At 38.2% G+C, this 26,695-nt stretch overlaps 2 protein-coding genes and 1 non-coding gene across 3 annotated transcripts; all 3 read left to right on the top strand.

Moving 5' to 3' along the window:
• Positions 1-406: 406 nt before the first annotated feature.
• On the top strand, positions 407-518 carry trnal-caa. The gene is made up of 2 exons: positions 407-444; positions 473-518. It is a non-coding gene; the product is annotated as a tRNA-Leu (tRNA).
• A 7,377-nt stretch (positions 519-7,895) lies between these two features.
• Positions 7,896-24,493, top strand: tagapb (T cell activation RhoGTPase activating protein b). Its single transcript, XM_042746321.1, has 14 exons — positions 7,896-8,061; positions 11,073-11,158; positions 11,455-11,625; positions 14,690-14,854; positions 18,658-18,699; positions 18,965-19,049; positions 19,246-19,296; positions 19,521-19,590; positions 19,870-20,018; positions 20,599-20,760; positions 20,889-20,998; positions 21,301-21,481; positions 21,851-21,959; positions 22,689-24,493. The coding sequence occupies exons 1-14, from the start codon at positions 8,014-8,016 to the stop codon at positions 23,882-23,884; spliced, it is 2,625 nt and encodes an 874-aa protein (XP_042602255.1). The 5' UTR covers positions 7,896-8,013; the 3' UTR covers positions 23,885-24,493.
• LOC109057964 (proline-rich receptor-like protein kinase PERK9) lies at positions 14,871-17,557 on the top strand. The gene is made up of 3 exons (XM_019075185.2): positions 14,871-16,339; positions 16,776-16,955; positions 17,049-17,557. The coding sequence occupies exons 2-3, from the start codon at positions 16,937-16,939 to the stop codon at positions 17,429-17,431; spliced, it is 402 nt and encodes a 133-aa protein (XP_018930730.1). The 5' UTR covers positions 14,871-16,339; positions 16,776-16,936; the 3' UTR covers positions 17,432-17,557.
• Positions 24,494-26,695: the final 2,202 nt, after the last annotated feature.

The raw sequence follows: 26,695 nt of genomic DNA, 5'->3' as shown, positions 1-26,695 counted from the left end.
TGAGGAGGCTTTTGTTACCGCAGATTTACAGCCAGGATAGGTCAAACTGAAGGCTCGAGAATGATAGGAGCAGTAGGCACGTCATCGGAGAGAGTAAACATAATAGACCCTATCGTTTACTTTGCCACCTGACCAATGCCAGTAATTTAATTGTATTTAAAATCGTTGTGTCCACATGTCAGAATGGCCAAGTGGTCTAAGGCGCCCAACTCAAAACATTGCCACCTTCTCAGTTGTTCATTTTTCTGGTCTGCAAACAGAGGTATGGACACAAATCCCACTTCTGACAAAGAATGCTTTATAAGTGGATGTAATGTTGAGATGGTAAAAATTATAGTTCCTAGTTTATGTTGCCATCTGACTAATGTCAATATTATAATTGTAATTAACATGCTATTGTCTACGTGTCAGAATGGCCGAGAGGTCCAAGGTGCCAGACTCAAGGCTTGACCCTCTTCTCAGTTGTTGAGGTTTCTGGTCTCCAAATGGAGGTGTGGGTTCAAATCCCACTTCTGATAAAGGCTCTTAGAATTGGAAGCAATGTTGAGACAGTAAACATAGTTTCAATTATTTATTTTGCCATCTGATCAATGCACCTTTGCTTTTGCCATCTGACCAATTACATTCATAAAAATATTCCTCACAATTTTAAGCACAGTTGCCAGAATGGCTGAGTGGTCTAAGGTGCCTGACTTAAGACATTACTACCTTTTTGGTTGTTGAGGTTTTTGGTCTCCAAATGGAGGCGTGGGTTCAAATCCCACTTCTAGCAAAAGCCTTTTTAAGAATTGGAAGCAATGCTGACACTGTAAACGTAATAGATTCCGTTGTTTATTTTGAGATCTGACATATGCTAATGATGCAGTTGTCCCTAACATTCTTGTGTCCACAAGTCAGCACGGCCGAGTGTTCTAAGGTGCCAGACTCAAGGCATTACAACTTTCTTAGTTGTTGAGGTTTCTGGACTTTGAATGGAGGCAAGGGTTCAAATCCCATTTTTGACAAAAGCTACTTTAGAAATGTAAGTAATGTTGAGAAAAAAAAATTGTAGTTTGGATTTTATATTTTGCTTGCTGATCAATTAAATTTCTTGAATTATTTTCCCCAACCTTGTGTATAATTGTAAGATTGGCCAAGTGGTCTAAGGCGCCAGACTCAAGTTATTACCACCTTTTCAGCTATTGAGGATTCTGGTGTTCCAATGGAGGCATGGGATCAAATCCCACTCCTGACAAAGGAGGCTCTTTTATAATTGGAAGCAATGTTGAGATTGTAAACATTGTAGTTTCTGTTGTTTATTTTGCCATCTGGCCAATGCAAATAATAGAATTGTCTTTAAAATCCCTGTGTCCACATGTCAGAATGGCCATGTGGACTAAGGCGCCAGACTAAAGGCATTAACCCTTTTTTTTACGTGGTTGAAGTTTCTGGTCTCCAAATGGAGCCGTGAATTCAAATTCCACTTCTGACAAAGGCTCTTTTAGAATTGGAAGCAATGTTAAGACAGTAAACATTATAGTTTCAATTGTTTATTTTGCCATCTGACCAATGCACCTTTGCTTTTGCCATCTGACCAGTTCCATTCATAAAATTATTCCTCACATTTCTGTGCATAGTTGTGAGAATGGCTGAGTGGTCTAAGGCACCTGACTCAAGACATTATCATCTTCTCAGTTGCTGAGTTTTCTGGTCTCTAAATGGAGGTGTATCTTCAAATCCCACTTTTGACAAAGCCTCATTTAGAATTGGAAGCAATGTTGAGACGGTAATGCACTTTTCCTTTTGCCACCTGACCAATTGAAATCATAAAAATATTCCTCACATTTCTGTGCATAATTGTCAGAATGGCTGAGCAGTCTTAGGTGCTAGACTCAAGGCATTACAACTTTCTCAGTTGTTGAGGTTTCTGTTCTCCAAATGGAGGCTTATGTTGAAATCCCACCTCTGACAAAGGCTACTTTAGAAATGTAAGTAATGTCGAGAAAGAAAATGTTATAGTTTGCTTTTTTTTATTTTGCCCTCTGACCAATTCAATTTATTGAATTATTAAATTATTAAATTGTCAGAATGACCGAGCAATGTAAGGCGCAAGACTCAAGGCATTACCACGTTCTCATTTGTTGAGGTTTCTGGTCTCCAAATGGAGGCGTTGGTTCAAATCCCACTTCTGACAAAGGCCCTTTTAGAATTTTAGAATATTTATTTTAGAATTTAAATAAATTAAATTTATTTAGAATTTTAGAATATTCAAAACAATCATCCCTCCATCACTCAACAGCTCATCCACAAACTGGTCCAGCTGGGGCTTAACTTTTCGCTGTGCATCTGGCTGTTAGACTTTCTGACTGGAAGACCTCAGGCAGTACGGGTCGGCAGCAACACATCCAGCACCATCACACTGAACACTGGGGCCCCCCAAGTATGTGTGCTTAGCCCCCTTCTTTTCAATCTGCTAACCCAGGACTGCACACCGTCACACAACTCCAACCTCTTTATTAAGTTTGCGGATGACACGACTGTAGTGGGTCTCATTAGCAACAGAGATGAGACAAACTACAGGATCGAGGTGAGCCGTCTGGCTGGGTGGTGCAGTGACAACAATCTCTCTCTGAACGTGGAGAAGACGAAGAAAATTGTTGTTGACATCAGGAGAGTGCACACTCAACATGCTCCTCAACCATCAACGGTGCGACTGTGGAGAGAGCAGGCAGCACCAAGTTCCTGGGTGTGCACATTACAGAGGACCTTTCCTGGACCGACAACACCGCAGCACTGGCCAAGAAAGCACAGCAGTGTCTCTACTTCCTCCGCAAACTGAGAAGAGCCAGAGCCCTGGCCCCCATCATGTGCAATTTCTACAGCTGCACCATCGAGAGCATCCTGACTAGCTGCATCACTGTATGGTATGGTGCCTGCAACGCATCCTGTCGGAAGACTCTTCAACGCATAGTGAGAGCAGCTGAGAAGATCATTGGTGTCTCTCTCCCCTCCCTCCAGGACATTTATGGAACCAGCAAAGCCCTCTGCATCACAGGTGATCCCACCCACCCGTCACACAGCTTCTTGCCCTCCCTCCCATTAGGGAGGAGACTGCGGAGTCTCCAGGCCAGGACCAGCAGACTGAAGGACAGCTTCATCCATCAGGCTGTCAGGAAGCTGAACTCCCTTCCGACCTTGCCCTCCCTCCCCTCTGAACTCTTCGCATTTTCACCTTCTCAGTTGTTGAGGTTTCTGGTCTCCAAATGGAGGTGTGGGTTCAAATCCCACTTCTGACAAAGAATCCTTTATAAGTAGATGTAATGTAAAGTGGAAACGTAATACTTCCCATTGTTTATTTTGCGTTCTGACCAATGGCAGTAATATAATAATATTTGAAATAATTTGGTCCACATGTCAGAATGGCCAAGTGGTCGAAAGCGCCAGACTAAAGATATTGCCACCTTCTTAGTTGTTCATGTTTCTGGTCTCCAAACAGAGGCTTGGATACAAATCCAACTTCTCCTTGGTCTCCTCCCCTTTTTTAAAGCGCAAACGATGATAAAATACTTCATTCATTCATGCACGCTGCAAAAATGCTTTTCTTACTAAGTATTTTTTTTTTTTTTTTTTGTTATTTCAAGTACAAATATAAAAAATTCTTAAATCGAGATGGATTTTCTATATAAGAAAATTATATAAGATATTTAGTCTCTTTTCCTGGGGGGATCTAAATTAAGTGCATTTTACTTAAGTAAAATTATATGCCAGTGTGGTAATAAAAATAATCTTAATGCAAATGGAAAACAAGATTATTCTAAGTGTCTATTACTAAGTGGAAATCTACCATAGCTCCGCCCTCCAATGTCATACAAGGTTAAATACGACACATGTGAATAATGGCTTCAGTGGTCTTCAGTGGGGACATAATTACTTATTATAATGACTTATACTGTCTTTTTACGTGTTGCGTTGCGTAAAACCAGTCTGCATTTGTGATCGGAGAAATGACAAACAACAAGCTTTAACAGTTACTCTACACTGCTCAAAACTCGCGTTTGAATCATCAGTGGCAAATCATTTTACATATGAAAACATACTTACAAACAATTTGGAATTGCCCCACTTTATAGAAACAGACTTCGGCATTGTATGCTACTCTCACAGGAAACAGTCCTTGTCCTCCGTAAAATGTGCTGCACACATCTGAATATTTGGCTTGAACTGTTCTTGAACAGTGTTGTAAATACAACTTAACCACTGATTTCTAATTGTGTCCTCTTTTGGAAGACCAAACAAAGTAACTCCACTTTCACAACGAAACACAGTGTCTCCACAACATGGCAGCGGCGGCAACAGAGAGAATAAAAGTTACCCCTTCTTTTCTTTGCAATTTGGAATTGAGGTGTTTGTTCAAATCCCACTTTTGACAAATGTTGCTTTAGTGCAGTGGTTCTCAAACTTGTCCTGGAGTAACCCCTGCCCTGCACGTTTTGTGTGTCTCCCTCAATTATCACACCTGATTCAACTCATCAGCTCATTCTTGGAGACTGCAAGACCTGAAGTGGGTGTGTCAGATATAAGGAGACATACAAAACATGCAGTGCTGGGGGTACTTCATGGAGAGGTTTGAAAACCCCTGCTTTAGTGTGACCAAACTAGATTAAGTGTTTGAAGTAAAGTTGAGGTTTTAAATCAGGGGTGGGGAATGTTGATCCTGGAGGGCCACTGTCCTGCAGAGTTTAGCTCCAACCCTGAAAAAAAAAAAATACCAACCTGTAGCCTGAAGACCTTGATAAGCTTATTCAGGTGTGTTTGATTAGGGTTGGAGCTAAACTCTGCAGGGGTACTGGCCCTCCAGGATCAACGTCCCCCATCGGTACGGTTCACTTTTGGGGGGTTTTCCACTGGGTACAGTACCTGATACCTGGTACTTTTTTAGTACCACATCGGCCGAGGTTCCAAGTGAACCGTATCGTTAACAAAACGTGATGTGTAAACTCTGCTGATCACTGATTGGCTGGAGAGAATCGTCACTAACTGCATCACTGAACTTGCGACACAAACACAACAGAACCACTAGATTTAAATCAGCACAGCCAGCGAAGGATCGAACTCAACTGTTTTGAGCGAGCGCACCTTTTTTTAACAACCAAAAAGTTTCGTTGTCTGTGGAGAAAGTACAGATGCTCCTCTCGTTGAAAGCAGAGTGGATACACTGAGAGCTTGATGGGGCGACGCGGAATGAAAAGTTTTTCTGGAGTCGCGGTAGTAGAGGCGGTGCAACTATAAAGACATGTGAATAATCCCACCCACTCTAAAGTGGTATTAAACTGCAGTGGAAACTCAAACCGAACCAAGCCGTGCCGTACTGAGTTGTGCGTACACACAAATTTGTCCATGATATCATTATGAACATTTTCTTGAAGAAATCATTATTTACCAATAACTTTTATACTAAAAAAAAGTGTAGAAACCAATGAAACCACATGTATGCAAAAATTATGTCCTTATGGTGTTAAAATTAAATTATATACATATATAGGTTGTCTGAAACATTTAGCAAATACAGAGAATTAAAAAGCTTCATTATAACTTGAGCATTGAGGTTCCTACACATAAGAACGCAGATGTAAAACTGACTAATGAGAGGCCTATATAAAAGGTGTTCACTGTGTTTGAACTGGTTTCGAGGTTGGCACAGTTCACAATGGCCTGAGAATCTTTCCATGCATGCTCTTAGGCCAGAGAGCATCTTTAGAGGGCATCACATGTTTGCTGAAGGTAAAAGGCTATAAACGAAAAGTTGTGCTGAATGTTCTGATATATGGATGGTTTGGGCTTGTTTTAACATCGGCCACATGGTTGCTTATTTAGAATACTCCAAATTGTTACTATCATTATTATTATTAATAACAACATTAGAACAAGGTTAAGATCAAATCAAATCAAATATCAGATCATATGCGTATGCACATGTGGTAAATTAGGCTGCACTTTTTTGGACAACCCGTTTAGACCATGCACCTGGGCATGCCGACCGTTTTCCTGTAGTTAAACTAGCAAAAGTGGATTCAGACACGCCCTGAGTGCACCTGTACCGTGTGCTTTAGACCATGCGCTTAGATTGTTAATATAGGGCCCTTATATGCAAATTGCAGAGGATCTCTAAGATGCTGTGTTGTGTTAGTGACTACTGAAAAAAAATCTAAATATCAAAATAAAGCTCTGTGAAGACTTTTTCTAAAACTAGAAGTGCATGTCAATGGGTAATGAAAAGATCTACACACACTTGATACACGCCAGCTTGAACACTTTGGCCAAATACAGGAAATATGTCATGTAAGCAGACAAGTGGTCAAGTGCAAAGACCACAAGGGTGGGTATTTGGACAAGCCCTTTATCTCTGTAGAATGCTAGTTGGTATTACCCATTCAGGTTTTCAGACCACAATGTTTATTAGATCCATGTTGCACAGTGTGATTTATAATGACCTTATAAGATTGCTGAAATCGCACAGTCTGTAGAGGGCATTACTTCTAATTTGCATTATTTGTGACTGGATTGGGCAAATGTCCAATGTCCACTTAATTGTTACTTTGTAATGAATATTTGTTGTATTGGTATATCTTGTAAAGTGTCCTTGAGACTGGAAAAGGTGTTATATAGGCTAAATTAAACATTATTATTATTATTATTATTATTATTATTATTATTATTATTATTATTATTATTATTATTATTATTATTATTATTTGGCCAAAGAAAACTTGTTGAAATCTACATTTTTTTCTATAATAATTTGTGCATTTTTCAAATGTTTATTAAAAGTGCAAAAATCTGAAAAGAAGTCAAGATTTTACTTTTTCAGGCAGAATTTTGTGTGTACGATTCTAATTTCAATTTTGGTTTTCAGCATAGCATTTAAAAAAACAACAACCATTCTTTTTTAGTTTTTTTTTTCATCATGATTAAAAAACTAAAAAAGAATGGACGCAAAAGTGCAAGTACCATAGTTTACTTTATTTATTTATTTATTTATTTATTTATTTTTTATTGAATATTATTTTAAGATTAACTGAGGGTCAATAAGCACAACATCGTCACTTCATAATGTTGTTTAAATGTCAGTACTATAGATTTTTTATTTTTTTTTTTTAATTTCCCCATTGTTTCAACATTAATTGCATGTGCAAAAGCTTTAATTCAATGCAGTTAGCATTGACGCATCAACATTGACTTAACATTGATTCAATGGTTGCTTGCTATCTTGGACAGGATCACATTTATCCAGCTTTGTCCTCTATCACATCATTTCATCCTCTCAGGCAATTTTGTGTCAACACTTGCAGGTTAGACAGTAGTCAGTTGTCTCAGCTTTAATTATTACATAGAATTAGTTTGACTACAGAGGGTAAATGGTACTTTTAAATAATTCAAAAGCCACTATAACTTGGAATTTCTATGTCTCAACACACACAATTGGGTACACATCCTTTAAAGTGTTTGATTTCTGTTTCTTTAAAGTTTTTACATTTTTGTCACCAAACAGAATTGAAAAAAATAATGATTGTTTTGCATATGCACACTCTGTCTCTTTGGCTGTACCCTCAATTCAGGTGGGGTTTCCTTGTTGGGTGGGTTTAAATCACTCTTATTCCCTTGTTGTGATTTTAAACCACAAGTGTTGTTCTTTTGAGAGCGGATCATCATTAGCTTGTAAACAGAGAAGCAGCAGGTTCACTTGTGGCAGGGCAAACGTGGCCAAGAATAAGTGGCGGCCACAGCGGGCAGGTTTGGCCCAGGTCAAGTGGAACCGCTCTCTCCTCCCCATTTGTCCCCCCTGGTCCTCCATTGTTCTCAGGCTCATTAGTTCCTGCTGAAGATGCCAGTCAAGAGAACCCAGTGTTCATTTTAAACTGGATCGCAAGTAGGGTGCTGAAACTCCTCTCAAAGAGTCCGGTTTGGGAACAGGACCTTCGGGATAAACAGTGTGAGACTCTGGACGTGGGCTGCGCTGGTGAAAGAGTGCTCAGGATGAGGAGGAGAGGAAGTTATGATGGCACTACTGCCCCCATACAGCCAGTGAGTAGCTCTGAGGGTGGGGATACCCAATCTCTTGCATTGCTGTTAAAGTTACAAAGTTTATTTTAAAATATTTATTCATTTATAGCATTTGCATTCACTACAGTATGACTATATCAGAAAGAGACTAATCAGAGACTACAGCTTCTCTGTCTCAAGTTTCACATTCAGAATAATATGGATAGAATATTGCCCAAAAATACAAATTACAGAATCTTTTGGTAGCACTTTATTTTAAGGTGTCCTTGTTACATGCTAGATGGAATATGCTACATGTACTTACTATTATAATAACAATAAATTATGCACAATTACATGCAAGTAACCCTTACCCTAACCATATAGTAAGTACATTAGTTAATTAATATTACTCGGTACTTAAATGTACACTGTAACAAGGACACCTTAAAATAAAATGTAACTATTTTTTCTGTTAGTTATATTAACTTTAATATAAACTATTATAGCATAATTAGATGTTTGTGCCATGCTTTATACATGACGTTTATGCTAGTTGTAGGCAATAATTTAATTTGTAATATATGGCCAACTTTTTAAATAACTAAATAAATGAATAAAAAGGTGACTTCTATGTTACCTACAGTAACAAGCACTGGTTAAAGTGGGAAATTAACATAGAAATCTGATGGCATAGAATTGACTTTGCTATGAATAAAGTGCCTGTTTCTCCTTTTTCCAGCCAGAGTTCATTGCCAATCTCAGACAGACTGATAAATTGGCTCCATGCTATACAAATGACACGGTCTTGTTTTTCACTGGCTGCGTGAACAAGTGATCATTGTTTGGGGCCCTATAATTGCCCCAGAATGCAGTAGTGCATAAAAAGGTTCCAGGAAGGCTCTGTAGTTATGCCATGTTGCATTAATATATACTAAATAACTGATGCATGCTGTGCTTAAATAGTTTTGGCCTCTATAGTGGGACTCATGTCAAGTTTCTAAAACCCTGATGATATGAGAATATTAAACGCATACTAAAGGGAATGCTTAATATATGAAAACATAATTATGTATGCAATGACAGTCTGCACAATCACTTTAGAAATGCATCTTCATTATACAACATGCTTGCTTTAGAAACCTCTTGACGGTGCTCTTTGTATTTCATAATGAATCGGATAGGAAAATTGTTTGCCAGGCTTATAAATAGTTTATTTAGTAAAGTGAAATTTATTAGAAATTTTCTGTGTGCAAAATAGCTCCGAAACAACTTTCTAAGAACACCTCCAGACTCATTTGTTTGCATTTGTTTGATATTTTGTATCTCATCCCATTCCATTCAGGCATTTTTAAATGTGACCTAAGGGACCAAATGCTTTTCGGGGTTCACTGTGTGTTAGAATTTAACCTGACTGTCACTGAAGAAGCCAAAGCGGTGAAGATCAGTAAAGAGTTTTGTGATGAAAAAGAAAAGAAGGTGAAAGAGGAGGTTTAATTTTGCATAAAGTGTAAATGACCCTTGCTCAGATTAATGAACTTTTACAAACAAAGAGTGTAAAACCGTGTTCAATCTGAGCCAAGTCTGGTCCTAATAAGGGAACAGAATGTTCTGTTTCATTTTAGAGGTTCAGGGGTTTACAAAAACTGATTTATATGAAAAGAAATAATGAGACCCACACTTGAAAGATCAGAGTTTAGGCCTGCTTTCTACACTAGAGATCATTCATTCCTTAACCAACAGGAGGTGCACAAACAAAGCAGTTGTGTAAAGAGTGAAAAGATGATTGCAGAATCATCAGTAACTGCTAACGAAAAACACAATATATACGAGTGACCCCTAAACTTTCTTATGCTCTGAATCCCTGCTGAGTTAAAGATACTAAACCACAGAAGTGCTGAATTGTCCTTGTATTACTGCTGTGCATTTTGAAGTTAATTCAAACTCTGTCTTTTATATTCTGCTCTGATGCAGAACTCTGCCTTTAAAGACATTGACAGGCACGTCTCTTAAAGGTCAGTATGTTTACCTCTACTGGCCTTAGTTACTATGGAAATGGGCACTCAGCTGGCCATTTCCTGTCTTAAGTTACCTAATTTAGTTTGAATGAGCTGTTATGGAAAAACTGACAGGATTCGCGCAGCTTTGACAGGTCATACTCTCATTTATATATGCTTTACAGAAGTAGTAGAATTTTAGTGAATACTGTCTGATGTTGTATGTCTGTGACTGCAGTCATCCAAAAAATTGCAAATGTGAAATATGATTAAAATTATGCACAATCACATGATATTAGGAGTTAATGACCTAAGAAGAATCTTACTCTCTTAAAAAAAAAGAAATAGTAAATAGTGAATTTTTTTATCTTGCATTTTGAGTTTGGTCTCTTCTTTCATCCTTATAGTGTGTAGGACTTTTTTTTTTTTACTATTTTGCCAAAGCATAAACATAAAATGTCCAAACAAGCAGTGGCAGCTGTAATGCTGAAATAACAAACCGCAGTGACCCACATCTCCAGTCGCACAAATCAGACATGAATGCCAGGACATCAAACGCAGAGCGTAAAAACACAATGACCACATCGTGACCTGCTTCAACCAAAACACAGCCATGGCAGAGAGAGAAAGAACAACCTACACAATAGAAAAATTAACAAAACAAACAGCCGTACATGGCAGAAGTTAATAAACAAACTTCATTCTTTACACCAGTAGATTTCAGTGTAAAATTCAGTACCACTGGGAAGAAGATCCAGGGAAATGAAAAGCTTGTGTTAATGTGTAAAAGGTTGCTAAACAACAACAATTATTTATTTATCAATTTTTTTCAGATATTCACTAAGAAAGATTATTTTTTTGTTTCATTATTTAACATACAGTTGTGATGACATAACTTTAAATAAACAGTATTTGATCACTTAAAGTACACTTGAAAGCTGAAGATGTGAATTGTCTGAATCTTTTATCTTTAGCTTTTTATTGTTCAATAATATTTAATTAACCAAAGTAGTCAAATGAAAGAACGGTGAATAAAACGACGACTGCTCTATACAGCACCTGCGGGGTCTGGCTCAGAGGAGACGTTCTGCACCAAACCTGGTGCTGGGCAAAGCTTTAGGGATGACTTGGAGTCCAATAAGGTATGTTTTATAAAATATAATGTTGTTCTTTTGTGACATGTAATGATCTTTCAGTACAGACAGACCATGAAACAGAAACTTAGAAACTTTTAACTCCGGAAATTGTGACACATGCAAACAATAATTCATGCTTCTCTTTCAGATATCCCAAGTGCTATTGTTCATTGATATTTTACAAAGTGCTTTTAACCCAAAGCAACCACGCATTATTGGATTTTGCCTTTTGTACTATTTTTCATTCATCTATGGTCATACTGTAGTTGGTGGTTTATTTTGAGAAGTTTTCTGGTTTTCAGGGAAGAAGCTCAGTGTCTGGTGGCAGTGGATCAGTGTCCGTTCGTGCTGGGATTGACCAGTGAGAACTCAGAGCTGATTCTGGATGAATGTGCTCAGCTGACCGAAGGACTAAAGACCAGAGATAGACACCTCTTCCTCCTCAGTGACGCCCTAGTCATCGCCAAGCTCAAGTGAGAATCCTGAATCCTGCTGATACGCATGCATAAACATACTTTTACAAACTAAAAGTGTCCATAAACCATTCTGTTACATTTAAAGCTGCTTTCATTTTTGATATGATATGGGAATCACCTAGCAAACAAAGATTTGTGATGGGATTCCCCCATAGTCTAGTTGAGGCTAAATGTGTTATTTTGATCTCTCTTTATATTACATATCTTTGGATTCTATATTCAACATTTAAATGACTCATTTAATGCAATGCAAACAAAACAACATCTGCAAAACACGTACGTTTTATAATCATTTTTTTTTTTTATAGACTGAAAGCATATCTTTATTACAAGGCTTTAGGTCTTATTGTTTTTATTATTTAATATTTATTTAATCTTTGTGCTATTGGACTTGTGTTTTCTCTGGTAAGCACTTTGGTGTTTAAATGTGCTATATAAATAAAATTTCTTACTATTATTTTTGTAATTATTTACAGATAATTACCCCAACCCACCCTTAAACGTAATTAAACAGGCAAGTTTTTATGATGCAACACAACTCATTTAATAAACAAATTCACAAATAAATAAGGATTCTTTATTGTTATTTTATTATCTTTACCTCACCTATAACACTGCGTCAAATTTTACCTGCATTGATTCACATTAACAAAACATCTATAAAATTATGCATTCGTGACTGTATACCTATTTATTCCAGGTCTTAAAAAAATAAATACATAAAAAAAGGTATAAGGACTTACCTGAAATAATATGTGACCCTGGAGCACAAAACCAGTCATAAGTAGTTTGTTGCAATAGCCAATAATACATTGCATGGGTCAAAATTATAAATTATTATTTAATGACAAAAATTTTTGAATATTAAGTAAAGATCAGGTTCCATGAAGATATTTTGTAAATTTCCTACCGTAAATCAAAACTTAATTTTGGATTAGTAATATGCATTGCTAAGAACTTCATATGCAACTTTAAAAGTGATTTTCACAATATTTTGATTTTTTTGCAACAAATGTTGTCCTATCCTAACAAACCATACATCAATGGAAAGCTTATTTATTGATCTTTTTATTGTTATTATGAATGTTATGACTATTTTTGTGGTCCAGGGTCAAATATGTTTTTATTCTAGTTTTAGAGAAGAATTTTAAGGAATTATAATGCTGCATATTTTGGGGTCAGATTTGATTCCTAAATTTATTTAAAAAAAGGAACAGAAAGCTGCAATGTGAAAAATCTCAGGCACATGTCTAAATGCACTAGCTTGGTGCTGGCACGCTCTTATTTCATTGTCATATGTAAACTTGGTGACCTTTATCTGTTATTCATTCCTACACAGCAGGTTTGATTATATCAGTCATGCACACATAGTTCTTCTGCTGCTACAGAATGCTCATTTTTAAGTGAACTATCCCTGTAAAAATATATTTCTATATCAAGAGCATTTTCATTTGGTAAATAAATTTACCACGTCACCGGGGGCCCAGGTGTAGGGTAAAGGCAGAAGTGTATGGGGTTAAGACATTTAAAGATGATTGCCTTCTGTATCGGCTGTTTGCTTATTTATTGACTGTTTGACTTTAATGTGATAAAGAACAGAGAGGATGCTTGGGTGGTTCTGCTGGTAAGTCACCACCTGTGTAAACTCCCATTTAGGATCCGGGAAAGCCAGTAATCTCAGCTGCAGTTATTTAAGAGACCATTCAAATACTTCAGTGAGTTTTAATGGTCAAAACAAGTGACTCAAGATTTAATGCTAAAATACTAGAAGGTCCTTTAATCTGCAGAGAACTGTTACTATTACATAACACATGACCCATGGTGCTTACCAATCTATCTGAAGGCACAAAAACAACAAATAAAAAGTCTGAAATCATAACACACTGAATGCACAAATGGCTGTGCAGCTTTGGTTTCTTGTGAATTTGTGTGATAATATTAATTTATTTTAAATGTTCAGTTTTTTGGAAAATTAGCCAACCTAATGAAATGAATGTTTCATTGAAATAGGGAAATTCAGCTACTTCCTTCTTTTTTCTAAATGTGGCATTTAAAGTAAATACAGGTGTTGCATCAGTTTCATTCACTAAACACATTTAAGAAGCTATTATACATAGAAATAAGTATTGAATAAGCACTTACCATCAAACTAAGTCTAATCTTATGGTGGTGGTGGTGAAGATGATGTTTAAGGTACACCAGGGCTAAGGCCATTTTGGTTGTATCTTCTCCCATAACAGTAAATAAATAACAACAAAAACAACTACATAACTTTACTTATGTTATGAAGTGCAATGACAGAGTTTACACATTTGTGAGCTGATATTCTGATTTGATCATTTGTAAAATGATGCCAAGAACACTTCTTTTTTCATCTCTGTCTCAAAACATGTGATGGTTTCAAAAGTTTCAGTTTTGTTTTGAGCGTGATTAAATCAAAAGTTTTTTTAGGTTACTACGTTGTTTGGGTCGAGGTCACAAAGGCAGATTTCAGAATGCCTATAAATAAGCAATAAACTGTCTTCCATAATTTTTAGAGAATAGATTTGTTTTGAGATGGGCACAGTTGTCCCATAGTGACTGCTTCAATTCACATATGTTCAACCAAAGCTCAGTCAAGCTTGCTTGATACACGAGAACCAATGAGGTTTGTTCTCGCAACATGAGCAAGTACAGTTGATCCTCCATTTCCCATATTTGATTTATAAATATTTATATGTGACATAAGCCTAAATTAAATCCGTAAATTATAGTGATTGTGCATCTTCAGAATACTTGGAATGAATCTGTCAATTCATATGAATGTCTTTTTACAATGTGTTTATGATGTTTGATAAAGGCATCAAACTAATTTTCCTGGTTGCATGGATTTTCAATAGAGAAACAGAAATCTGTCAGGTTTTATTAAACTATCTTAATTTGTGCTCTAAATATAAATATAAAGGGGTTTGGAACAAAATGAGTGCGAAAAACTGATGACAGAAGGTTCTGTTCTGTCCAAATTTAATATACATGTGCCTGGAGATCATCACCATATTGCAAAACATTTCTGTGTTTACAGGTCAAATGCAAGTTACAGACTGAAACACAGGATTGATCTGAAGGACCTGTGGGTGTGCGGCTTTGAAAATGACGACGACGAGGCAGAGGATGAAGATACAGATGTTGATCTAAGAACATCTATCGTATTGGCTTGGTCTGTTTCTCTTTGCTTGGCCTCATTCTGGTAAGCTTTTATTTATTTGTTTTCATTTTTTTATGAAAAACAGTGCACGTTTGGAACTGAGCTTTGCAAGTCAATAGATCTCCAGGAGTATGACTGAACACTCATGAGAGCATGTTCACACGATCATGTAACAAACAGCAGAGCTTGTGGGTAGTCTGTGGGCATGCTGCTGTCACTGAAACTAGGTTGCTTACCAAAGACCTACGTAGCCAGGATGATACTGTTAGCAAATGACGGGGGCAATTAGAGCAGGTGTATAAGGTCTTTGTGTAGTCATTGCGAGATAGTGAGTAGGTGTTCTCCGTAGCCTTGTTTGAAAGTGGTGCATGTAGGTGTTCTCACAGGTGTTGGTAGCTGGTTGCAACACTGAAGAGCAAGTTGTAACACAAAGTTTGGCCGGCTTGAACTAGTAGAACCCATTAATGTAATAAAATATGAAATCAGAAATAGCAGATCATTCACACTGGTTTGCACAGCATCAATATGTGGTTTTAGGCAGAAGCCATTAAAGGGAAGTCAGTGATGATCTTCCATCAGCATTAAATGGCAGATAGTATAACAGGAATAGTGAAGTTAAGCTGCGGATTCAGTCACATGATTTAAAAACCGACAGAGGCTTTTCAATAATGCCGCAATAATTAATAGGAATCAAGACAATAAGAGAGAAGAGAAAGAAGAACTTTTTAATTTACCTAAAGGAGCTGGTTACTAATTATTCTGAATGCACACTTTAGTGTACTTCATATGTGTCACAGTTCAGTTCTGTTTTAATCTTGTGACCTAGCTCTTCTTGAGTTCCTGTCTTTAATTAGTTAATTTGCACACCTGTTTTGACTTTTAGTAGATTCCCCTTTGTATATAGCCTCTGTTTTCCTCATCCTTGGTTCAGTCTCGTCGTTGCTTTGGTGTTTGTGTACATTAATTCATTCTCATTGTTTAAGTATTTGAATTCTTCTTCTTCGTGTCATCTGTGTGGCTACACCGCATGACAGAAGACGAACCATTCCTAATATGAAAAATAGATGCGCCATCGCTGCCACCAACACTTCACCACCCAGTTTGGGACTTCAGGGAGATGCAGTGGTGGTGTTCATTATTCGGAATAGCTGATGTTTGGAGGACTACACTGAGGAGTTTCTGGACACCTGCCACCTCACCTCCTGTTTGATGGAGGGATTACAGGCTGGACGACGACATTTGCTTCATCATGCCCTGGGGAGATCCATGCTGGACTTTAAAGAGCTACATCGACTTTGCCCTGTGGATGAAAGGTTCTGCATTCACGGTCGGCAAAGCAGATGTCGAGGATTTCATCAGCATCCAGCCTTACCACACAGACTTCTCACAGCATTTGCCCAGAGCTCAGCCTGCCATCATTCCCACGCAACACAGATCGGAGGTCGGCTACACCGATCATACCTGGGGGAATATTAGTGGTGTAAGAAGGCATGGAGGAAAGCCCCGCCCACATTCCTACCACTGAGGGTGAGTTGTCACTGGCCTCTGGAGATCTGTTGGAACGATTACATCCTCTCTTCCTTCTAGTTCTGTCTGGTCATCTTATTTGCTTGCTCCATCCAGCCCTTGCCTTCAGTCTTCGCTTTTTCCTTCCAGTCTCAAGTCTCTCTGCTGGTTCCGTCCAGCCCTAAATCTTCTGTTTCTCCGCTGGTTCCATATGGCCCTAAATCTTCTGTGTTTTCTATGTGTCCCTCCAGCCCTGACCCTCCTATATCCCTCAAACTCCCACCCATCCTCCCTATCCCACCTCTGCTGTCTAGTCCTTCTGGTCTAGGACTTCTATTGCCTGTCACTTCCCCTGCTCACTCTTTGCTAGCTGCAGCTGATGCTGCTTATCATCAACCTCAAGTCCCATCATCTCTACCATGGCATGTTACCCTACCTGCTCTTCCTCGTCCCTCAGGCACCACTTTGGACAAGCATCCATCTACCTCCACCTTCCCTGCCAGCCAAGCACTCAGTCCTGTCTCTGCTGCCACCTGTCATCCCCTCAGCTCACCCTCAACCTGACATCACCTATGTGGGTTTGAACTGGGTCTTCCAGTCACCAGTCTCCGCATAGGCATGAGGACCCCTGTCTCTGGTCTCACATTTCACTGCTGGTTATATATTCTCTATATAATCGTGTACGTGACGAATAAAAATCTTGAATCTTGAATCTTGAATCTTCCTCTAGCCACTGGATCCCTGACTCCACCTCAGCCCTTCGACCCATCAGCTCTGCCTTGGCTCCAAGCTCCCTGGTCTCTACCATGGTCCGTCATCCCACATGCTCCACCGGGCTCCCCCGTTCCTCCGGCTCTACCATGGCCAGTTGTCGACCATCCACCACCTTTTGATTCCACTCTTCTGGCTTTACCTCATCCCTCCATCTCTCTGGCTGTGTCAGGCTCCTCCTTCCATCTGGGTGCACCTTCATCCTCAGTTGCTCTGGTCTTCGTCTTGGTCACCAGAGCCTGCTGCTCCGCCTTGGCCTTCCGAATCCTCGGCATTTACCCAGGCTCTGTGTCTGCTCAGCTTCGATTGGGTCTCCATGGTCGCCATCCTTGCTGGAGCTAGAATTGTAGTTATTACCCTGTTTATATAGAGTCCTCTGTTTTCCTCGTCCTTGGTTTGGTCTCGTCACTACTTTGTTGTTTGTGAACCGTAATTCATTCTCATGGTTATTAAAGCATTTGAATATTCTTCTTCATGTCATCTGTGTAGCTACACTAACCATGTGACAATATCTTAAAGGTATATTTAAAAAAAAAAACTATGTTTGCAGATAATATAATCTTAATAAAAGACCACTTAATCTACTAAAACTGTTATTTCTTAAAACACTTTTAAAAACTGCACTTTTTTATGTCAAATTACAGTAAGTTTTACTTTAAAGTATATTTTGAATTATTATGTTTTAATAGTCATTTGTTGTGATTTTAAGAAGGACCCTTAATATGATGTGTTCATGATTACAATTTGAACTTGAACTTTTAAATGTAATTTAAAATGACATTTTTCATAGACAGTAGAAGTAATTATGAAATTACATATTCAAGTATTCATTATAACTCAAGTAGGTCAAGAAAGCAAAAAGGTAAAGTTCAGCTAATTGCATTTAATGAACTATAATAAATTATTTAACTGCAAATGACATGCAATTAAATGTTCGAAAACATTACGTTCAGTTTGCACACCTGTCAGATATCACTAAAATAATTGCTCTGAGAAATTACAGTGTTGTCTAAGAAAACTGCTAGGCTGTGTAACAGCAATAAATTAGATAGATAGATAGATAGATAGATAGATAGATAGATAGATAGATAGATAGATAGATAGATAGATAGAATAGTAGGTCTGTTTGCTATTTCACCACACAAATATTCAGTAGATAACTCTACTGAATGTGAAAGTGTGAAACAAGATGTGAGAAAGTCAGAACATAAAAAATACTTTTCTGCAGAAAGGACCCATGTTTCATACTAATCCAAAAATATAAATGAATACACACATTTCACAGTCGCCCATCCTATGCATCTTATTAGGCCTAACCTACCTTGCATCTATGAACTGCAAGTCACACAGATCAACTTTCCGCTTGTCGCCAAGCCACACTCTGAAATGAGGAAGTGGTAGCTGTAGCTGTGATGCTGCTTCCTGCTCTCATGACTCACCGAGACTTTCCTGCCCATTTTGTTGTAAAGAGGTCGAGAGAGTGTGGCCTCTTCATATTCACAACATATTCACGCGCATGCACTCTCTGTGGATTACTAACTCACACCATGCTGTTCTCTCACTTGCAGTTTGCCTGAACTAAAGGACCACTGGCTAGATACTCTACACAGGTGAGGTGTCATTTAGTACCTGTTATAAATGCATAAGTGGAGCATAATAAATATTAAATTCTGAAACTGTCATTCAACTTAAATTGCTATGCTAAAAATATGACTATTACAAGAGGATTTAGACTTCTGAACCAAAATGAAAATGGAAATCTTTTGAGTTAATTACAAATGGTAACTGGCTGTGTTTTTGTGAACTGTTTTTGATGTAAGTCACTATATGTGTGGCGCATAATAGAAAATGTTGCAATTTCAAATGTCATGACAGGAAAACTGCAGAGGCAAGATCGAGAGCAGGCAGCACTTCTCCACCGCCCAGCGTCCTCATGAAGGTGCTGAATGGCAATACCACGGTATGCGATTCTGATTCGTTAACTTTAGTGATCAGCTTTCCAAAGGTCTGAACGCATAAATGCTTGGAATGGGATATTTTTCTTCTGTGGCTTTTATCTCAGATGATGTAAGTCCTCTGCCCTGGTCTGTGTATGGAAATATCTTTTGGGTCTTACATTACAGATACTGAACTGACATTATTTTTCTGTCTTGCAGAATAAAACTCTAAGTGGAGTTGGGATGGACTCTGCAGAGTTGCCTTTTGATGTGAGCACTCAACATTTCTCATTTTCATCAATTCATATTAGATTTACACTCTTGACAAACAAAAAATTACTTCCAATGACACGAAAATGGCTGCAGCAACAAAACTAAGGATGCTAAAATGAATGAAAAGGTCTTCCATAGTTTTGACAGTTGCGCCGTGTGTATTTGAAGTCACACCCTACTACTTCTTCATGTCCTCATGACAAACATGTGCCTGTTCCCAGGGCAACGGCAAAATCTCCACCCTCTCGAAGCAGTTTCATAACCAAGAGGCACATGCACAGCAGCCCATTGGTGAGTTTAAACTAGTCAAAATGGCTGTTCGAAATCACATGTTGGGTTGCGTGCCCGCCAGAAGAAAAAAAAAACAGAGAAACTAAGTGGGAGTGAGAAAAAAAATAGTGCAAGAAAACAAAGGTGTGAAAAACTAAGGTCTGAAGACTAAGTTGACCATCACTGTTTCACTCTAGTAATAAATCTTTTAAATAAATTGTAAACAGTCTTTATTGGTCAACTCAACAAAATGAAAATCATTTGAAGAATTACTAATATTTGGCTTTTTTTTGGCCTCAGGGGAGAATGGAGGCAAAAGGAACTTTTTCTTCAAGCTGAAGAGAAGCTCCACCAGCCCAAGTGTACCTGTTCATCCTGAGTCCAATGCAAAGAACTTGCTGTTTGGACGACATCTCCAAGATGACGCCGCACTTCCAAAACCAATTACTGTACGTCAGTGTATTGTATTGATGCATTATTGTTTACTTCATGATTTGATGAAGATGATACACATGATTTTTTTATTTTTTTTATTTTGTCCAAGAACAAGTAATCTGTCTACAAAAACATCTGCACCACAGATGCAATCAGTACAGTAGCACATGTAATGATTCTATTTACAGGCGTTGTGCAGTTTCTTGCTAACCTTATCCAGACCTCAATCAGAAGTGTTCAAGATGATTTTGATTAAAGACAAAAACACTGGCAAGGCTTCAGCAGGTTTAGTAGTTTTTGTAGAATCACTCAAACAGGTCTTGGAACTGATGGAATGCAAAAAAGTGAAGCTGCCTTGATGTCATTCGAAAAGGAAAATTGTTTCAGACATGTAGTGAGTCATTTTGATGAAAGATTATGAAGACATACATTTTTCGTTTTCTTTGGAATAACATGCACTGATGAATCATGAGCAGGACCAGGAATGTGTATTTAAGAAAGTAAACAGGGCGCTTTTTGGATACTGACTTTCATCTTTAAGTCGGTGGAAGGTTTCTGTTCCTCAGACTTCTCATGTTTTTGGTCCTCCAATAGGAAATACTCCTGTTGTTGTTCAGGAAGGGTCCATTTACTGAGGGTGTCTTCAGAGTCTCGTGCAACAGCAAAAACCTGAATGCCCTCAAAGATCAGCTGAACTCTGGAGCCCAGGTGGACATGGAAGCCCTGCCTGTGACGCTCCTGGTTGGATTGTTGAAGGTGAATAATACTCCATGTTTACAGTAGGCTCAGCTTTTGCCTGTATATGTCTCATGTCAACGCCCCTTTTTCCATTCTGACGTGTCTGTGAAACAATGAATCATTTCTTTATTTTTATGTTCTGATAGATTTTCCTAAAGGAACTCCCTGGAGGCCTTCTGGTATTTGAGCACTATGAAAGCTGGATCAGTGCTCTAGAGAAAGAAAGGACAGAGGATGCTCAGAGAGAGCTGAGAAGGTGATCTCGTGACCTAGCAATAAACTCACTGTATTTTAAGAGTGAATGGTAGAGAGAAATTGGCAGTAGATGTTGGGGCTATTAAAAAGTCCCTGGCAAGGTGGTAGAAATGGGGCTTTTCTGTGGACTTTCTATGTACTCTACAGAGATTTGAAAATAGGGAAATTAGAAGCTGAAGTCTGACCACAAAATGTCAGAAGAACAGTTCTGTTTTTCTTCTTCCACCCTCATCAAAAAAAAATGGAAGGAGCGGTTAACAGAAAAAGGACCTAACATTTTTTTCTTTTGTTCTCCACTCTCAGAATGGCCGAGAAGTTGCCCAAAGCAAACAGTCTCCTCCTGCAGCACCTGCTGTGCCTGTTTCACCACATCAGTCAGCATTCAGAAACCAATAAAATGGATGCCAAGAACCTGGCAGTGTGCATTGCTCCAACCTTGCTGCATCGTGACAGCCAGCCACTAGACAGGGATGATGTAGCAAAGGTCAGACACTTGGTCCTTTTTATAAGAAACTTTGAAATAATAATCTGTTGTCATGAAATAATGTTTCTTTAAAGTCTGCTTTTTGTTCTGGCAACATGAGCCTATAGCACTAAACTTAGTCTGGATCCTTGTCTGAGCAAGAATGTATGTCAGAAGTGTCAGTAATGTTTTTTTTTTTTTTTTGAGACACCTCTGCAGTCTCGTTTTGACTAATCTGTCGATTTAAGACACACTGTCATTTGCATGATGTGGTTTTAGATGCATAGAAACCACAACACTAAAAGCACTGTGACACTGGGTTGCATATAAAACTCAATACATTACAGTATATGAAATAGACATTAATGTTTTTCTTTTATGTTTTTATTGGCCACAAATCTTATCCAATTCCTAATTGAAAATTGCTGTGAGGTATTTGGAAATGCTATCCTGAAGCTTTTTGGGGATTTAGAGGATCAGGAGTCCATAGACAAATCAGGTAAATAATTAACTATTTATAACTATAAAAAAAAAAAGAACCGAAATATCATTCTTAAATTTACATTAACATCTATGCACCATTTATGAGCCCTTTCTGAGGTTATTTTACTTCCCAATATCTTTACTTAACATCTTCCCAACCAAGAACTCCATTTATGATTTTCGAGTTTGACCGCAACCTCAAGTCTAAACAGGATGTCTGACGATTTTTGCATTTTCAAAAATTTTCTGCATACCTAGTGTGGCCAAATCGAACTGCATTACCTCAATCACTGTTAAAAAAGTCCAGTTTAAGCTGTTAGCTGTGTTTTGGAACATGACAATTGGTCTATTTGGTCTGGCCATTAGCTATTGCAAGCTTAGCAGAAGTTAGTTTATCAGCTACTTTGTTCCAAAAATCAGCTTGACCACCTAGAGCTGGTATGACAAACTTTTAGCTGGTTTGTAGCTGATTCATGAAGTTTACCAGTTTGAACAAGCTAATGATCAGCTTGGACCAGCTAAAGGCCATTTAATTAACATGTTAGACCATCTAGCGGGCTTTAAAACACAGGGTAAAGTCTCAAATTTACCAAGAGCAACACCAATAGTCTAGTACCAACTTTCATGCCATTGGTTGAGAAAATGTTGCTGTGTTGGGCTGGCCGGGGTGCTCTAATGAACAGAGCATTGTTTTGATAGGATGACACAGCCACCTAGACCTTTAACTTTGACTTATTTTCTACAGATTCAGCCTCTCTGATGTCCCCTGATATCTCTTTTGATGTTCACCAGCATGACTCAGCGTACGACAGCACTGATCCTGATGTCGATTGTGATTGTGTAGAAGCTGAGAGCCGGTCTCAGGAGGACAATATGATGCCACATGGGAGCCCAGGTCTATGCAAACTAGAACGCTCTGACATTCATTCTTGTTCCTCTGAAGCTATATTTGATGCTTTCACAAATCCCTTCAATCGGCGGTGCTCTGAGCCCTCGATCTTTCTTTCTGCCCCCATGACGGGTTTAAGAGAGCTTGCCCGTAGCCATGACAACTTTTCAACAGAGAAGGAAGACTTTGACAACCAACCACTCAAGAAGCAGAACTCAGATGACTCTTTCTTGCATCCCCACCACTGTGAGAACAGAAGATCCCAGATGGCCAAGACTTTGAACATGGACTTGCCAATTAGTGTGTCTTCTCCAGCATCTAAGGCTGGTTCCTGCCCATCGTTCTGTTCCTCAGATAGCACCTCCTCAAATCTTTCAGAGCAATCAATAACCACGTCACCCCAGCCGTCCCCTGCAAGCCCCCGCAAGTCTACTAGGCATTCATCCTTTATGAGTAAACCTAGACATAGCAATGCCCAAGGAGACCTGGAAGTGACCCGACGATCCCTCTCAATGAGAGCCAAAAGCCTTGGAAACTTTACGTTTAACAGAGGCAGTCTGAAGAAAGGAGAGTCCCAGAAGGAAGTGGTCTTCCCATGTGAAACTCTCCAAGAGGACTCACAAAATGAGACAGAGATCATTGATGAGCTTGTTCGGCGTCGACGGCCTCTCTCGGCCATCGAGGTCTTCCAGCATGTGGATAGTCGTATGCCATGCAGCCCCCCATCCTATGAGCAGGCGCTGCAGACCGGAGCACAACCGGCCCCTCCGCGGTACAGGGCCATGACGGTCCAATACGCCAGAGAGCTTGGCAGGAAATCTCGCCCCACATCTATGAACGACTACCTGCTGGACAGTTACAAAGTTAACGAACCCACAGAATACATAGAAACTTTCACAGAAAGCATTCAATTAGAAGAACCACAGCCGGTCTCGTTCCGGCAGAGGGCCATGTCTGAGTCAGTGTCCCAGTCGAGGCATGAACAAGTGTCCCGCAGGTGTAGTCAGCCTGTGTTTGAGGAGTTCTCCTATGCAAAGGAATCTTATGTGTGAGTGTTACTTTCTCAATTGCAATACTGAACTCCTGCTAAGATTTAAAGACGAAGTGTGTAATTTGTTTGTGATTAGCATCACCAAGTGAAACTGCAGAAACAATGATTGTTTTCAAACAGGTTTCCTAAACACTCCACCCACTTATGTAATTGATTGAACCATTTTTGATTTGTTGGGCTGGACAGAATGATTAATCAAGCAGAGTAATGCCTTGATAGTGCCACAATGTTTACACTTTTCAGATAAATCAACCCATAAAATGGCTTGTTTATAATTACATTAAGCAATGATAGGAGAATGCATTTTAACATAGAAAATTGCACACTTCAGCTTTAAAATAACCTGCAACTATTAAGCTGTTTAATTTAGTGACACATAGAATTCAATGTGTTACAGTCATTTCATATGCTAATATTGAATCATTTTTAAACTCTTGCCAGTGTGAAGCTATGTAAATAGACAGTTAAAATAATTAAATTGTATAATATAGTAAAATAGTTGGTGGTAACTGAAGAATTTTGATGTAGTAAGAATGTACAGCTGTAAATTACATGATTTCTGTATTATTTCTACTCTTTATTTCACTACAATAAAGAATCTTAGAGGTCACATTGTCTGAACTCATCTCTGACGGTCTCAAAAAGTTGTTAAGTCTTATGAAGTTTATTTCACTATATGAACACTGGGGTATTTGGTAACATTCATTTATTTGATTACCTTCATGTTGTTCCAAGTGAATAATGAACTGGTTGCCTCACAATTTCCTCACGATCATAATGATTGGTATCTTTATTTCAATCTTTAAAAAGTGGTATAAATATAACATCATCAAAAAAGTAGTCAATATGACCTTTGCATAATATATTCAAGTCTTCTTTGTGTGACGAATAGACTGATATTCTCATGAAATCTGAAAATAGCTTAAACTAATGATACTTTTATTAATTATGCTATTGTTAATTTTTTAGATACTTAAATTATGTGTATGTGGCCTGGATAAAATTCAAAAGTTTTCCACAAGAAGAAAGGCGTACTCTTTGTGGTTAGAACGACATGAGATTGAGTTAAAAGATGACAGAATTGACTTTTTTATTTGAAATATTCCTTGTTTCTTTGGGATACCAATGAAAAATAGTTAAAAGAGGTTATGAGGAACCTACAGAAACCAGTACTTTCATACATATGGCATTTTGAATAGTACTGTTCCCTATGCTTGGCAACGGGTTGCATAACATGCAGAACAAATGTCATTGAGAACAACATGTTCTGCATTAGAGAGGAAGTCAGCGATCATGTGGACTGATTTGGTTTTTCTCTGAATTTGGTCTGTCGTCTCACTTGTCTATAGATATGCCCTATTTCCTCCTCTTTCAGCCTTACTAAGAAACAGACTGCAGTGTGTCAAATGTCAGTGAGCATGGTTTCTGTAGCGCAGTGTGCACACACTAACATTAGTCTGTAAATGGGTAATGTGGGTACATTTTCTAAAGATACTTATCAAGGCACCACACTTACTAATGCTCTGAACAGCCTCTTAGATGTCTGACACGTGCACACATATGCAGCCATTAAAGGAGAACTTCACCTTTAATTTAACTTTATTTACTCACCCGCACCACCAAACAAAACCTTAAGCAGATATCTATCCTGTGAAACTAAAAAATAGATTTATTTTATAAAAATCATTATGAATCAGTTGCCATTCAGTGACAAGAAGACCATTATCTACTACATGGTTTACATTATTATATAATATAAAGTCATTTTTAAATTCAAGAATCAGAATCAGCAAGTGCAGTAAACATTTTGCGACATATTTGTAAAGCCAAAATGCCAAGCAGGTTAAGGACTTCTCCAAAATTGACCATAAACATGGCAATGCAAGCCAGTAAACATTCATTAACAGAGACAAAGCAATGGATAAATGTTACATAATGAAACTGTGAATGCAAGCATGTGTTCATGGACAGAGTCTCTTACAGTTACATAACACAGTGGTTCTCGCTCTGTTGCCATTGCTGTGTCCATTATACAGTGATGAATGGGCGCTTTATGTAATGAATGTTTTAATGCTTAAAGTTAAATTAACAATCAATTAGTGACTATTCAGCGACACAAGTATAGGATTACCAACAAATCTAAATAGGGAACAATGATATTCAATTTCTCAAACAAAGCACACAAAACCAATGACATAGTCTGAACAGGCAAATGTTAAAATTAATTACGATGACTCAAAAAGGATGCTCTAAAAATAAAATGAATGACAGAGTTGCACATAGGTTCAAACGCAACAGATCGCACATGCAAGGAATTATGTAATTTGATAAAACAGGACAAGTATGCATAATCAATATTAAGTAGGAAACGTTTGTATGTCATGGTTATGAGAGTGACAGCAAAAAATATAGGAATATATGTAATAATATTCTAGCGTGCAACCAACAGGAACCCCAACTGTGAGATCTGCTGAAGTAATCAAGTTGAGGTTACCCATGATGGCTCAGTTCCTCTCAATATAGCAAAGAGAGTTCCTTAAAGAAATAGTTCACTAAACAATGACAATTTTATCATCATTTAATGACCTGCTGCTACAGCACCATATTCTATAATTGATCATTTGGCACACTATGAACTAATTTCATAAAATCTTGTGCTTCACAGAAACATTTTGGGTGAACAAATCATGTAGATGACAGAAAATAGTGTGACAGAAATTATGTAAATACAAATAATATTATTGACATAAAGGATATTTTACAAGACACAAAATATATTACACAGTGTATAACATAAGCGTTTTTCAATCTC

The sequence above is a fragment of the Cyprinus carpio genome, chromosome B20, assembly GCF_018340385.1.
Source record: "Cyprinus carpio isolate SPL01 chromosome B20, ASM1834038v1, whole genome shotgun sequence".
In the NCBI taxonomy this organism is placed as follows: Eukaryota; Metazoa; Chordata; class Actinopteri; order Cypriniformes; family Cyprinidae; genus Cyprinus; species Cyprinus carpio.
The sequence above is the reverse complement of the archived record's forward strand: the minus strand, read 5'-3'. Positions and strand labels throughout refer to the sequence as shown.

Excerpts from the sequence above, each read along its gene's own strand:
- tagapb (XM_042746321.1), top strand. The coding sequence starts at position 8,014 with ATGAGGAGGAGAGGAAGTTATGATGGCACTACTGCCCCCATACAGCCA. Across the intron at positions 18,700-18,964 it reads TGGCTAGATACTCTACACAG|GAAAACTGCAGAGGCAAGAT; the intron begins GTGAGGTGTCAT and ends ATGTCATGACAG. Across the intron at positions 19,297-19,520 it reads CTGCAGAGTTGCCTTTTGAT|GGCAACGGCAAAATCTCCAC; the intron begins GTGAGCACTCAA and ends GCCTGTTCCCAG.